At 27.1% G+C, this 17,153-nt stretch overlaps 2 protein-coding genes across 6 annotated transcripts in view; one reads left to right on the top strand and one right to left on the bottom strand.

The window, feature by feature from the left end:
* Nucleotides 1-17,153, top strand: part of LOC127277278 (facilitated trehalose transporter Tret1-2 homolog) — a 220,635-nt gene that overhangs the window by 38,944 nt on the left and 164,538 nt on the right. The window lies entirely within an intron of this gene.
* The window catches only part of LOC127277277 (rap1 GTPase-activating protein 1-like), a 135,246-nt gene that overhangs the window by 35,605 nt on the left and 82,488 nt on the right, over nucleotides 1-17,153 (bottom strand). For all 3 annotated transcript variants that reach the window (XM_051298256.1, XM_051298258.1, XM_051298257.1), the window contains 2 exons: nucleotides 10,659-10,761; nucleotides 9,382-9,474 (listed from right to left, as the gene is read on the bottom strand). In XM_051298256.1, coding sequence (XP_051154213.1) covers nucleotides 9,382-9,474; nucleotides 10,659-10,761 — 196 coding nt within the window. The remainder of the gene's footprint in view (nucleotides 1-9,381; nucleotides 9,475-10,658; nucleotides 10,762-17,153) is intronic.

Raw genomic sequence — 17,153 nt, 5'->3', positions numbered from 1 at the left:
AATACAGTAAACCTTCGGTAAAAAAAACCTTTTTTTTCCAAAATACAGTAAACCCTCGATGAAAAAAAAATGTTAAGTTTTAGAGCTACAGTAAACCCTCGATAAAAAAAGGCGGTAAGTTTTAGGAATATAAAATAACCTTCGGTAAAAAAAACCTTTTTTCCAGAATACAGTAAACCCTCGATAAAAAACGCGATAAGTTTTAGAGCTACAGTAAACCCTCGATAAAAAACGCGATAAGTTTTAAAGCTACAGTAAACCCTCGATAAAAAACGCGATAAGTTTTAGGAATACAGTAAACCTTCGGTAAAATAAACCTTCTTTTTCCAGAATACAGTAAACCCTCGATGAAAAAAAAATGTTAAATGTTAGAGCTACAGTAAACCCTCGATAAAAAAAGGCGGTAAGTTTTAGAAATACAAAATAACCTTCGGTAAAAGAAAACCTTTTCTTTTCCAGAATACAGTAAACTCTCGATGAAAAAGAAATGTTAAGTTTTAGGGCTACAGTAAACCCTCGATAAAAAACGCGATAAGTTTTAGGAATACAGAAAAACCTTTTCTTTTTCATAATACAGTAAACCCTCGATGTATTAAGTGTTAGTGATAAAAAACGCGTTAAGTTTTTTGAATTCAGTAAATCCTCGATAAAAACAGCTTTGAATTTTAGGAATACAGTAAACTCTCAAAAAGAGTCCTTTTCTAAATATCCGAAATACAATTAGGTCTCTTGCTAAAAAAAAAAACCCATTTACACTCATTAGAAAAAGATACAGTATAACCTCGATAACAAAGCACAAAGAAATTCTACAAAAGAGAAATACAGTGTACTCTCGATAATAGACCACATCTAAATTCTGAATATTCACATATATAGCTAATTTTGGAAAGTATATCTCAAAATTTAAAGCAGATACAGTAAACTCTCGTTAAAAGAATCGCCAATCGTTAGATATAGCTATATACAATACAAGAATAATAATTTTAAAAAAATTAATTTTTAAATATATTTTTTCAATTGAATTTTAATTACTATATATAATAAATATATATTATTTGTGAAAGATTCGCGATCAATTTTATTTGACCTGGTACTCTAGTAATTTGATCATAGAAATTAATTCCAATGGGAGATGAGATCAGTAAGTAGAGTCACGTCAAATCGATATGTCGTGTGATCATCGACGTGTGAACATTGCGAGAAAATTTATGCATATATATTTTAGTGGTAATTTGATTTAAGACTTTATCGCCATATATGCGCGTCAATTTCAAATGCGGAAGCCGTTGACAAGTACTAGTGATAAAAATTGCTTTTTCTGTGTTATTTTACTGTTAAATAATTAATTAATTTAATAATTAATTCAATTAATTTAAAAAATAATTAATTTAATAAATAATTTTAATAAATAAAATTCACGGAATCCTTTTTTTTAAATTTATTTCGGTCTTTTCTTTAGCGAAAGAGAAAAATAAAAATTACTATAAGTTAATTAAAAAATATATATTTATAATTTTGAGCGTTTATCTCTTTCGTGAGGGATTCTCATGGTTGGAATCAGAAATCTTTATGGTGGTTGCGCAAGATTTGAATTTAAATATCATCGTCGACTGCATTAACAAAGCAAAATCCATGGCATGACGCTACAGAGTGGCTACACACCGGGATTTCCGGTCTAAGTGCATCAGTAAATATACTGTCTTAGGTATTCTGTAACGCGGTATATCTATATACCTGTTCCAGTTGCTTTGAACTCCTTACACATTGAAAATAGATCGATTAAAATATCTATTCACCATTTTCACTAAAGTATTTTATAGAAAAAAAATTTTTTTTTTTGTTTTGAATAAGATGAAATTATAATTGTTTTTTTTTTCAAAAATATTTATTGAAATTTATTGTCTAAGAATAAATATCAGCATCTATTTTAGATTCTTTCTAGTAATTTTTACTATTAATAAAAGAATATTTTTAAAGCATGTTTATTTTTTATATTAATTATTAATTTTTTTTTATTAATTTATTATATATTTAAGAATATGTATTCTTAATTTAAGAATAGAATTAATTAAATGACTATTCTAAACGTTAGGATAATATTCTTAAATTCAGAATAAATGAATAAAAAAAACAAATGAAAAAATAAATTGCATTGAAATATTCTAAAACAGAATTTAAATTAAGTAAAAATAAAAAAAGAATTTAATTTAAAAAAATATTTTAATCGAAATTGCAGTGACATCTAGTAGGTAAATTCAGTTAGAATACAGTAAATAGTAGAAATTTCCTTCTATACCGACAGTTGATAACTTAACAGCAAAGTCTCGCTTACCGACAGTAGTTAATACACTTAAAATTTACCCTCAGAGGATAATGCCGCTTTAATGGAATCTACCTTATCAAAGGAAGGTTCAAAAGAAATAATTTACCTACAAAAACGAAAGGGAAAACTATTAGAAAAAATAAAAACTTATCAAAGGCGAATGAAGGCGGGAATAATAAACACGTGGTATTCATATGGATAGGGGAGTTATTTCTCTCTCTCTCTCTTCTTCGTAATAAATGAACCTGATCGAAACGTCAGATGAAGAAAATAAATTCTCTCAACACATAATAGTGTCATCTGCTAAAATGAAATTCACAGCCCTTCTTTAACTCTCACCGGAAATTGTTTTTTTTTGACAAATTAAGATCTTTGCTGAAAGACATAATTGTCTCTTAAGTGGTGATTTTTTCGGTAATTAAAGAACCTATAGTACCAGGAGTTAAATTAGGATACAAATTATCTGTAAAATTTCTTGTGAATTTTACAGCTGTTATTAAGTAAAGAAAAAGATGTTTTTTTTAAATATTTAATTATACGATTAAATCATAAAAACAATTTTTAATTTAAAAATAAAATAAATTATTTTTTCAATTAAAAACTACTATAAAAAAAAATTGTGCAAATAATAATTTTTTTTTTTAATTTGAATTCTAATTTCTACATATATAAAAAATAAAAATGTAATTCTAAAGAAAATTTAATTTTAACAAAACATATTTTTCTTATACTAAAAACAATTTTCTTTAATTGAAGCAAATTTATTCTTCCTGAGTGCTTTTTTGTTGTATAAAGCGGGAACATTGTTTTATAACTTTAAAGTGTAATAAGAAAATTGTTGTGCATCAAATTATTATTCATCACTTTTAATACATTTACAAAGAAAAGCTAGTTTTGTTTTTGACAAAGTGTTCTTTAACAAAACAATACCGTTAGTTTAATTTAACAACCGCTTTATATAACACAATTAAATGCAATATGTCCAAAAGTAATAGTACAATGAAATAAGTTTTGCTATAGTTAAATTAAACTTCAAACACATTCTCTTGAATACCAAACTCTGATTTTAGTTAAAATTAATCTCTTTTTTTAATTAATTAATTAATAAATAATAATTAATTTGAATTTTAATATAATATATATACTATCAAAATAAGAATATATTCATTTTCTTTTCAATTGGATTATATTTTTCCAAACAAAACTATATTCTCGAGAAAATGTTTTTAATTTGTTAAAAAATATTATTTTATAACAGGAGAATATACTTAAATTAAGAATAAATAAAGTAATTTCAATTTATTTTGACAAAAAACAAAATCTTAAATTTAGAATATTATTTTTAAAGTGTTTATTGTGCAAAAATTTCAATTTCATGCGACTATGAAAAAAAAAAAAATTTATGTGTCTCTTGACCCAAATTCCAATTTAGATCCCCAAATGATTCGAGGATGCACTTCAATTTAGGTTGTCATTATCGTCACTTATCGTTTATAATCTTTTTGGAGGGGAGATAGGAACAATTATTTTGTCACAGTCACGCGCTAAACTGTTATTTTTTTTTCGAACAATTTCTATAGTATGAAGATCGATTTATTTTCAATTCACTCAATTAAATACAAAGGAGTATTTCGATTTCCCGATATTATATTTTGTTTGTTGCAAATTTCCTCGCGTATATAACAAATGTTCTCATTGAAAAAATCGTTGACAAAAAAAAACGGAAGAAAAAATATTGTATCATTAAATTTTTTTCTGTCCTAAAATCATTAATCTCTGCTGTAAATAAGTGTATACTGAAACCGATTAGGAAATTTACCACTTGAATTGATTTTTTTTTTTCAATATGAGACACTTCTTTTTTTTTTATATGACTTAGCTTTTTTATGTTTAGTGATATTTTTTTTTTTAAATTATATTGCAAATGAATGAAAATATTCTTAAATTGAGAATAATTTTTTTACATCTGTATATAATTTAGTAAAAAAAAAAAATAAAAAAATATCATTTTATTAAAATATCAACAAGGTCAAGTTGATTATTCCAAAAGATTTATGCAAATTTCACCCCGGTCAGCATCTTTTTTTGCGTGTATATTTATATATATATATATACAAGGGAGGCAAAGTATATATATATATATATATATATATATATATATATATATATATATATATATATATATATATATATATATATATATATATATATATATATATATAATATAAAATATTCATAAACAGTAAAGAAGGAAGGGGAGGGAGTTTTGAAAGTAAACTCAAAGAATTAGCATAACAACGATGCTGAAAAGTAGCTTTGTTGCTACTCTGGAATCTTGCTTTATGGTCGAAAGGAACTTCGGAATAGAGTCAAGGCGACCTACCGCTGAAATCGGGTAAAATCTCTTAACGAAGCTTGTGATTAATTTACCCCTTTTTTCCTCGTCCCTCTTCAAATAAATTCAAACACATATACATATATATATACACCCCATCGAGCCATTTACTCGCGCCAGTGTCCATTCACTTGGAACGGAAATTTTTATCAGATATCAAAACAATTCAATTTTTTACTCGCGATATGCTTTTTCTTTATATATATATATATATATATATATATATATATATATATATATAATAAAACTATTTCAAAAATAAATGCATATAGGGTAAATGTACTAATTGCGGCGCGATTCGAGTCAAAACACTTTTGAAATAGAAAATTCGACATTTCTATTGTATAAACTCAATTTAAGACTTATTAAACTAAAAGCTTATGTTATTTAGATATTAAAAAAAAAAAATTTAACTTTATAAAAATCGATTATTTAAACAAATATCAGAAATTAAAACTGATACCGTAATTTTCTATTGCGGCGCGTTTGTATCAATTTCGGTGACCTAAATTATACATGTATTTTGAAGATACTTTGCCCGCCGAAATTCGAGCCAATAGAAATATTAAAAATGTTTCAATTGTGTCGCGGAAAAAAATTTGATCTCAAATAATTAAATTAATAATTGTTTAAATATGCATCTTTATAAGTAATTGTATCAAAAAAAGATTAAAATAATTTTTTTTAATCATTTCGCAACAGTTATATTAAATATAATTGTAATAATAGTTAGTTTTTGTGAACGCGCCGTAATTGATGCACTCGCCGTAATTGGTACACTTACCCTATCTAAATTTGAGAATATTTAAATTTTTGCATATGAAAATAAATTATAGGGAAAATGTTTGGATTCTTTTTTTTTTTTTTTTTTTTTTTTTTGAAATTTTAAAAACAGACGATGATTTAAAGTTGCTTTCTCTTTCTCTACATGAACTCATTATCTCATACGGTATAAATTTTATAGTACCTATATACATATATATAAACGATGAAAGAGCTTTTTTCGTTTCGATGTCAACACACTGCGTGTCCGAATGATTCGCTCGAAACATGTTGCCGAACATGTTACGATGCAACATTGTAACGCATTGGCCATTTCGGGTCGCGGACAACATATATACCTTTTGGACAGGGAACAGGGACAGCGCGTGAAGAATTATATTCATCCATCTTCGAGTAGTTCCACGTGGGATTATAATGGGGGGAGAACCGCGATGCACGATACTTCATATATATATATATATATACTGGAGAGCCGCAAATAATATTAATCGTCGGCTGTACCGTTTGGATGAGCATATGCTCACACGTATATATATTATATAAAAATATAAAGAGAAAACAGGTAAAGAGAGAGAGAGAGAGAAAGAGAGAGAAATGAAAAGTTGGAAAACTCTTTCTAATACATGTGTTTTCTACAAAATATATATAAGGGTGATTCTACAATAAGAGGTAAATTTTTCCAAAAGTATGAAAAGAATATTTTTTTATTATTATTTTTTTTTTGTAATAAACGTTAAAAAAAAGATTGTTTTAAGTATAAAATATTCTTAAATTCAGTTATTTAATTTGAGGCGTATGAATATTCTCCAATTGACATATATATAACAGAATTTTTATTTAACCGAAACGCATATAACACAACTGTCAGAAGTCTGATATGACATATATAACAGAATTGACAAGTGTCCGATACGACAAATAACGTAACTGTCAAATGTCCGAAATGTCAGATAGCAGAACTTACAAATGTCCGACAAGTCATATAACAGAATTGACAAATGTCCGACATATATATATATATATATATATATATATATATATATATATATATAACATAACTGTTAGACGTCCGATATGACATACAACAGAATTGACAAATGTCAGAAATGACGTATAACAGAATTGTCATTGAACCGAAATGACACATATAGCAGAAGTGTCAAATGTCCGACACGTCATATAACAGAATTGACAAAAATTTCCGACATGACAAATAACATAACTGTCAAATGTCCGAAATGTCACATAGCAGAATTGTCATTTAACCGAACTGACATGTAAGAGAACTGTCATTTGACCGACTTTTTCGGCGCGAATTTCAATATTGACCAATCGCAATTTTAATAATAATTTTTAATTGGCCAATTTTGAAATTCGTGCCGAAAAAGTCTGTCAAATGACAGTTCTATTACATGTCAGGTTGGTTAAATGACAATTCTGTTATATGTCACGTCGGACATTTGTCAATTCTGTTATATGACAAATCGGACATTTATCAACTCTGTTAAATGGCGTGTCGGACATTTGACAGTTCAGCTATGTGACATTTCGGACATTTGACATAGTTATGTTATTTGTCATGTCGGACATTTATCAATTCTGTTATATGACGTGTCGGACATTTGATAGTTTTGCTATATGTCAGTTTGGTTCAATGACAATTCTGTTATATACGTCATTTCGGACATTTGTCAATTCTGTTATATATGTAATTTCGGACGTCTATAAAAGTTATGTTATATGTCATGTCGAACATTTTATAATAATGTTATAAGTCATTTCGGACATTTGTCAATTCTGTCATATCCGACTTTCTGACAGTTCTGTTATATGCGTTTCGGTTAAATGACAATTTTCTTTTATGTCAATTGGAGAATATTCATGCGCCTCTATTCCTAATTTAACAATATTATATACTTAAATTCAGTAAATATTATTCTTAAAATTAAAATATATAGTAAAAAATTTGAAGTACAAAATATTCTTAAATAGGCGCCAAGAATATATTATTCTTTAAGAATATTATATACTGAATTTAAGGATATATATAAAATATTCTAAAATAGTTCTATTCTACAGAATATTTTTTTTTTTTTGAGTTTTTGAGTCCTCTTAAATTAAAAGGACATATTTTTGATATAGAGGAAAATTTGCATATAAAAAATTAACACTTCTTATCGTAAAATCACCCATAAGTCCCTGAGGGGGATGAGAGAAGAAATATATATAAAATAGCGGGATTTAAAACGATCGATGCTGGTCACATATATATATATATATATATATATAATAGACTGAGAAAACGTCATCTCTTTTTGCTCACAGTTATTAACCTTTTCTCGGAATGTGTCAGTCTCTTCTTCCTCTGTGAAATTTCTTCTAAGCTCTCTGTTATTACCTCTAAAGACGTAAATTAATTACGTGAAATTAAAGAGTTTTTCATTTATATATATATATATATATATATATATATATATAGAAAACGTGCGACAGAATTTTTATTCTATTTTATTTGACTTTATATTCATAAAATAGAATACGTTTTTTTTCTCGATAATATAACGGTATTTAAAAAAAAAAACAATAAAAAATTAAACTAATAAATTTCCCTTGAACTCAAATAAATTATTTCAATCGAATTATTCGTCATTTTAGCAGTGATATAATAATGGGACAGTTTTTAACGAGAAATTTCTTGAAACATTATATATATAAATAATCAATGATTCTCCACCGTCAGTAATAGTGAATAAATTATTCAACTGTGATAAATATTTTAAAAAACCGACGAAATACACATACTATATATATATTCCCAAGAAAACCCTCACCGCACCCGCCGTAATGTTCAGAAAAAGTTCTTAAAATATTCAAAATTCGTTACACATCCCCCTATATATATATATATATATATATATACTTTCGAGGTCTTTGCATTATTTGCATGTTGCATCTTTCCACTTGCGACTTTTCTTTTTTAAAGTGGAATCTCACGAAACGACGTTGTCCAAAGTCACCGAAGCGTATAAATGCCGGAAATGAGTAGGCGAGCATTTCAATTGATATAAGGTTGACTATATATATATATATATATATTTTTTTTTCTTTTTTTTGTACATAATATATGATTATATTATGTAATCTTTAATCGTTTTCGCCTTTCCATTTTTTTTTCTTTATCTTTTGGTAATTACAAGTTTTGTCCTATTAAGACGGCGATTTTTTCCTTATTCTTTCGTTTTAGGGTTGATTTTTAAAGTAAAATTTTTATATATATACAAAGAAAAGATATTCTAAATTTAAGAATACAGTTGAATATTTTCTAAAAATTTCATAACTGAAAAAATTATATTCTAAATTTAAGAATATCTTCTTGGCGCCTATAAGAAAATTTCCCATGCATTTTATTCTTACAGTTATAGTATAATATATTCTCAAAATAAGAAATACTTTCTTAAATTAATAATTATTCTATACAGACAAAAGAAAATATTCTTAATTTAAGAAAGTGTTTCTTATTTTAAAAATATTGTATTCTAACTATAAGAATAAAATCCATGGGAAATATTCTTAAATAGGCGTCAAGAAGATTTTCTTAAATTTAGAATATAATTTTTTTAGTGTTAAATTTTTGAGAAAATATTTCAAATGAATATATTCTAAATTTAAGAGTATATTCTAACAGAATATATTCTAAATTAAACAGTATATATTCTAAAAGAATACATTTTTTTAACCATGATATATATATATGTATATTCTAACTGTAAGAATAAAATACACAAATACAAGTGAAAAAGATACATAATATTCTTAAATTTAGAGTATCGTTTTTTTTTTGTTATTGTGGTATAGATATATAAATTATTTTGTTTCATACCTGTGTAAAGTATGGTGGAAGTACGCAGCGTTGGTCGTCAAGCCTCGAGCTCTGCACCCTCTCGAGCAATTCGAATAAATCTTGTGTCGCTCCCTGCAATCATGTCAACACAAGAAATTAACTGCTGAACTTAAAGAATACAATTAAAATATCAACAATTTATTTACATATTATTCTATTCTTAATTACACCGAATTGATTCTTTCATTGTGATTTAAATAAATAACTAACTAACTTACACAGAGAAAAAAGAATTGTTAATATAGAACTAACAAATTTACTTTGCTTTTGTAACAAATTTTTTGTTGGCAGAACAAAACCAATTTAGAATTTTGTTCCAACAACAAACTGAATAATTGAGACAGCAGAAAAATTTGTTATTGTAACAAATAATTTTTGTTGGTTCTATATTAACAATTCTTTAGTAGATACAACAATTCCTTTTTCTCCGTGTACCAACTAAATAACTAAGTAACTAACTAACTAAATATATATATATATATTTTTTAAAATATATACAATAAAAAAACAAATTTATTTGATTCAAATATTCAGTTACTTGACTATTATTAAATAAATATTTACTTCAACCAAATAATTTTTATTTGAATTAAATAAACTCTCTATACATGAACCAATAATTGCTGTATTTAAAACAAATACCATCTCAAATAATGATTATTTCATACAAATAAATATTTATTTAATAATCGATTATTTGAATCAAATTTTTTTACACCGTATTCTAAAAAAAAAAATACTGGGTACAAAAAATGGAATATAATTCACATCGGGATTTAAATAAGCGCGCTTAAAATAAAGACCTGCAAAACAATTTTGATATCACTGACTGATAATAAAAACCGGTTTAGTCGCTAAAAACGTGCATTAAATTAGGCCATGCTCTCATAAATAAATAAATATATACATATACCTATATATACACGAAACATTTCAATGGACAGGTGTTTAAAAGTGAAAAACAAAAAAACTATTTGAAAAAATTTTCACGGTATGCATCGGCACAAAAAAAAAAAAATAAATTGTGTATGTGTAGATATAAATTCGAGCCGTATCATATATGACATAATTAAGGTCATAAACACGAATGCTATCGATACAGAGAGCATTATAATTTTTTTTTGTCCCGGACATTACCGAAGATTACGTATACAATTTTTTTTTTCTATTTTTTTTAGTCGTGAAAGGTTCGTGTCTTCGATATCGTCGTTGTATGAGAGAAAGAGAAAAAGAGATAAGTGAGATAATTATCATACCTTGACTTTGTCCGAATTTCCGCCCCGAGCATCGTGACGATCATCCCCAGGCGATTTGCGTGACTCGGAATCGCAGTAAACTGATTGCTCGAGTTGCTGTCTCCTGTAAATCGAAAAATACATATTATAAATATATTTCGCAGAAAATTATTTATTAGGCATTATTATTTTTTATTACTATTAAATTATTATTAATAATATTATTATTATTATTATTTATTGTTAATATTTTTTTGGTAATGTAAAATGACGTGACTTTAGTCAAAAGTGTATTTTCCCGCCGTGAAAGTATGTGAATTTAGACAAATGTCTGTCTTCACGCCGTAAAATGACGTGACTCTAGTCAAATGTCTATTTTCCCGCCGTGAAAATATGTGAGTTTAGACAAATGTATGTCTTCACGCCGTAAAATGACGTGACTTTAGACAAATGTCTGTCTTCACGCCGTAAAATGACGTGCCTCTAGTTAAATGTCTATTTTCCCGCCATGAAAATATGTGAGTTTAGACAAATGTATGTTTTCACGCCGTAAAATGACGTGACTTTAGACAAATGTATGTTTCCACGTCGTGAAAATACGTGAGTTTAGACAAATCTCTGTTTTCACGCCGTAAAATGACGTGACTTTAGACAAATGTCCGTTTCCACGTCGTAAAATGGCGTTTGTCTTAGCTGTTTGTCTGTTTTCACGCCGTAAAATGACGTGACATTAGTCAAATATGTATTTTCCCGCCGTGAAAATACGTGAATTTAGACAAATGCCTGTCTTCACGCCGTAAAATGACGTGACGTTAGTCAAATGTCTATTTTCCCGCCGTGAAAATACGTGAGGTTAGACAAATGTATGTTTTCACGCCGTAAAATGACGTGACTCTAGTTAAATGTCTATTTTCCCGCCATGAAAATATGTGAGTTTAGACAAATGTATGTTTTCACGCCGTAAAATGGCGTGACTTTAGACAAATGTCTGTTTCCACGTCGTGAAAATACGTGAGTTTAGACAAATCTCTGTTTTCACGCCGTAAAATGACGTGACTTTAGACAAATGTCCGTTTCCACGTCGTAAAATGGCGTGACTTAGCTGTTTGTCTGTTTTCACGCCGTAAAATGACGTGACATTAGTCAAATATGTATTTTCCCGCCGTGAAAATACGTGAATTTAGACAAATGCCTGTCTTCACGCCGTAAAATGACGTGACGTTAGTCAAATGTCTATTTTCCCGCCGTGAAAATACGTGAGGTTAGACAAATGTATGTTTTCACGCCGTAAAATGACGTGACTTTAGACAAATGTCCGTTTTCACGTCGTAAAATGGCGTGACTTTAGATGTTTGTCTGTTTTCACGCCGTAAAATGACGTGACTTTAGACAAATGTCTGTTTTCACGCCGTAAAATTGCGTGACTTTAGCTGATTGTCTATTTTCAAGCCATAAAATGACGTGACTTTAGACAAATGTCATTTTATAATATAAATATATTTATATTTTTTACTTTTAATAAAGAAACAAGTTTATAAAATAGTTTTGCTATTTGAAAATTTGATTAAAAAGAATAAAAACAAAAATGCAAAATTATTTTGTTGGAAACATAATAAATAAAGGAGAAAAGAACTTTTCAGTAGAACGGATACGAATTTGTAAATTTTCACTCGATTAAATTAGACGAAAATAATCTCCCTATAACCACGAATAGCCTTCTCTTCTTTCAACAAAAACCGCATATGTGTCGCTCCCACAGAATCAGCTTTCATCTCCAATTGCCGCACACGCCACACATACTCAAAATAATGTGTGCAATCAATTAAATAAATTAATTCAATAAACATACCCAACGGGTAACCAATAAAAAAAAAAAAGAAAATAAAAATCCAAGGGAATGTGACTCAAAATTTACGTCTTTATCATATATACCATCTGTTAATTTTTAATTGACGGTTAATATTTTTATATATACTGCGCGAATTATTTTATCGATATAATCTCAAAATATTATATATATACTTATAGCATATGTGCTTTTAAACAGTCAAATATCACAAAATCAAATGTCTAACAAAATGACATTTATTCTATAAATATATTTTACTCTTTAGAGGATGGAATATTATAGTTTGATATAATTCAATTTTTGCAATAGACGAGTCTCTGTCATATTTCAGTTTTCATTATAGTGACATATTCTACTTTTGGTTTTTAATATCGAGATATCATATTAAAAAAAAATAAATAAAATTTCACCACGTTTTCGATATAACGAGATTTTATTATTTTTGAATTTAATTTTTTTTTAACAGTACATAACAATCGTTAATTAAATCACCTGTTATATATAAATACAAAGCGAAAAAATAATTGGAAAAAAAAATAAATAAAAATACCTTCTTTTTTTACAACGTTCATAAAAATAATAATAATTTTTTTTTTGTTGACAAAAAAATCATTAGTTAAAATTTTATTTTTTATTTTATTAAATATATTATTTTTTTTTTGTAAATAAATATTCGTCTTTTTAAGAAGAAAATAGAATTGATTAATAGATAAGCGAAAAACTATAAAATTATTTAATCTCTATATAGACATTAATAAATTTATATTCCCTTTTTTTTGAAAGGAATAATATAATTGAAGAAAACATTGTCACGAAAACCAACAAAATGACTGACAATTTTTTTTTTTTTTCACCATAAAGAAGAAAATAATGTTTCATGATGCACCTGGGAGATTAAATTAATATGCTGAGCATTCAGATTAAATATAGACAGAGTTATAGATATATAAAATTCTGTCTGTCTGTTTGTCATATATACAAAATTAGAGAATGAGTTGCAAGTAATGAAAATAAAGAAAAAAAAATAGATTTTCATTTCTTAGAAAGAGAACGATAATAAGTCAGAAACTAGACGATTCTCTCTCTCTCTCGTCGGATGGAAGAAGAAGAAGAAGAAGAAAAATGCAGCTGCTGCCAGATGCGGTATCTGTATATATTTGTTTCAATATCGTTTCTTCGTAGGGGAGGCCCCAAAGATTTCACGTTTGTTGCGTCTACACTGTCAAGAATGTCTATATACAATAATACTATATATTAGTATAACCCGAAGCAGAAGCATCAGCAGTATAGAGACCAAACACTGACAGTGCGTCTTCACCTTTACAGAATTCAGCCCACACTTTAAGATTCACAAGCATCTGTCGATGAAGGCCAATTTCTTGAATATAACATTTTAAACGGCATTTACAAGCCGCATGTGCTATATATATATACTCAATTCAATGGCAAAACACACTTTCCCAAAAACTTGGAACATCATTTCTTCCCTTGACATTAAAAAACTATTTAGTTGAGTCGGATATCATTAATCTTTAGACACTTCAAGCAAAAATTTAACTGCAGAAGTAACGTTCTTTTTTTTATTTATAGAATTCATCTTTACATATACAGATATATCTGTAAACCAAATGGTTTATCGTATCATGAATTTACTTTAAAAATGACTGCAGGGGCAGTGTTTAAATAAACCTAATAATAATAACAATAGTAATAATAATAATAATAAATAAGCATATTTAACAACAGTCGTGATTATTAATTTTAACTATCATAACTGATAATTCCCATATTTTAATTACCAACTGATTGTAGTTAACTATCATAAGTGATAATTATCATGACTGATAACTATCATAAGTGATACCTATCATAACTAATGGTTATCATGATTGATAACTATCGTAACTGATTAAATATAATAACTAATAATTCTCATAAGTAATAACTATCATGTGATAACTATCATAAGTCCTGACTATCATAAGTGATAATTATCATAAGTCTTACCTATCATAGGTGATAACTATCATAATTGATAGTATTCATGACTGTTAACTATCATAACTAATGGTTATCATAATTGATAACTGTCGTAACTGATGAAATATAATAACTATCATAAGTAATAACTATCACGTGATAACTATCATAAGTCCTACCTATCATAAGTGATAACTATCATAAGTCTTACCTATCAATCATGATAACTATCATGATTGATAAATATCGTAACTGATAAAATATAATAAACATCATAAGTAATAACTATCATATGTGATAACTATCATAAGTGATAACTATCATAAGTAATAACTATTATAAGTGATAACTATCAAAAGTGGTAACTATCATAACTGATGGTTATCGTGACTGATAACTATCATGTGATAACTATCATAAGTCCTACCTATCATATGTGATAACTATCATAAGTGATGACTATCATAAGTGATGACTATCATAAATAATAACTATCATATGTGATAACTATCAAAAGTGGTAACTATCATAACTGATAGTTATAGTGACTGATAACTATATCATAAGCGATAACTATCAAAAGTGATGAATATCATAAATAATAACTATCATATGTGATAACTATCATATGTGATAACTATCATAAGTGATAACTATCATAACTGATAGTTATCGTGACTGATAACTATCATAAGTAATAACTATCATATGTGATAACTATGATAAGTGATGACCATCAGTTACGATGATATCAGTTATGATAGTTATCAGTCATGATAATTATTAATTATGATAGTTATCAGTTGTGATAACAATTGTAAGTGGTAACTATTTGTAACTAATAGCTATCAAAATTGATAACTATCATATTTTATAATAAAAATAATCTTTTCCGTTTTTTCTATGAAAAAAAATTATACATAAATAGCTGAAATTTTGTTACATTCTATTTGTGATTATTAAAAGGCGTAAAATATGTGACCTTAAGCGCACACGCATATTCTATAGACAAATTACAAAACATAAAAGTTTAAAGTAAAAAAATGAAAAATTTTTTTTTTTCATCATCAATCATTTTTTTGGTTTTGAAATCAAAGCACAAACTGTATAAGCGTCGATCTTATTAACATATATTCATGCGTGACATTACGCGAATCGTTGGACATCTGTCTGTCAAAATGTCCCTATACTGCTCCTCCCTTTGGTAACGGAGTAGTTCAAAAACCGGAAGGGAAACCAAGAAAAAAAAAAAAAAAAAAAAAAAAGAAAAAGAAAAAAATTGTCCTTTTCACTTGGATGGACCACGGTCACGCAATTTTCGTGAATCACGATGTATGATCCTCGTTCCTATATATTCCGATATATGCGGTATGAAGATTGATGCGACTTTTTCGGCCCGATTGATTCAAAATTAGGGTTTCGTTATATAAGGGCGAGAGAGAAATGAACACACGTGTGTTCGAAAATATATGATAATTTATAGGGTGATGAAGAACCAATCGCGATTCATTCTGCATATATATATATATATATATATATATATATATATATATACGTGAAGAGTGAGGTTTATTTTGTAAAAAAAAGCCGGAAATTAAGTGGCAAAATGTCAAACCACTAAAATTCAATTTTTTTTACTTTACTAGTGTGTGTTATATTTTTGCAATCAAATACGCAGAGTTTTTTTTTTTTTGCTACAAGCGATGATGACAATAATTTTTCATTTCACTTGAAATAAAAACGATATGTCGTCATTATTCTATTGACCCTTGACATTGAAAAATTATTTAACTTCTTCACTCAATATCATTATCTCTTTTTATGTTTTGTAAATACTTTCTTTTTTATAATTTGATATCATTTATAATATCAATTGTTGTTTATTTGTCTCACAGTCTAATAAATATTTTTTTGATTGAAAAAAATTTTTATTTAATTTAAATAAATTTTTATTTGATTTAAAAAAATTTTTATTTAATTTAAATAAATTTTTATTTGATTTAGATAAAAAAAAATTTATTTACGCTAGTAGGCTGTGAGACAAATATACGTTTATTTAACTCAAATATATTATATTTGGTTCAAATAAAACATTTCTTTGGGTGTAATTTTTGACGTAAATAGAAAAAACAAAAGGAGAAAGTTAATTAAAATCAATTTTTAAATTTATTTATGATTGTTTCGAATTTATTGATGTATATTAAATGCAGTTGTAAAAAAAATAATAATAAAAAAAAAAAAATTCCAGACACTATCAAGGGATCAATACAAGTACAATAATAATTGATCATTCTGTTTTGTCACTTCACGTCCACACGCAAAAATTGATCCGAATATTAATGAATGAAATAAGAGAGAATACATTATTATCGGTGACAGTTTATTTAATAATAAAAGGGGAGGAAGGGGGGAAAGAATATGATAAGTGGATATACGTTTAGGTTGAATAAATTTTCTTTTTTTTTTTGAAAAAAGCATTGATATATATCCACACCTCCAAAAATTTGCACCCGCCTTTGACGGATTTTTAATCGATTGTCTGATCTCTCAGGCGCGCGTTTATATATTATATATTACTAGACAAAGACTGCGCGCGCAAAGCGCGCGCCTTTTTCGTTGGTATTTAGTACTTAGTCAAAAAGAAAGCGAGTTATTAAATTTTTCTAAAAATATATAAAGTTGTTGCA

The sequence above is a fragment of the Leptopilina boulardi genome, unplaced genomic scaffold, assembly GCF_019393585.1.
Source record: "Leptopilina boulardi isolate dan_hultmark-lab unplaced genomic scaffold, ZJU_Lbou_2.1 LbouV2_165, whole genome shotgun sequence".
Lineage (NCBI taxonomy): Eukaryota > Metazoa > Arthropoda > Insecta > Hymenoptera > Figitidae > Leptopilina > Leptopilina boulardi.
Note: the sequence above shows the minus strand (reverse complement) of the source record. Positions and strands in the feature narration are given on the sequence as shown.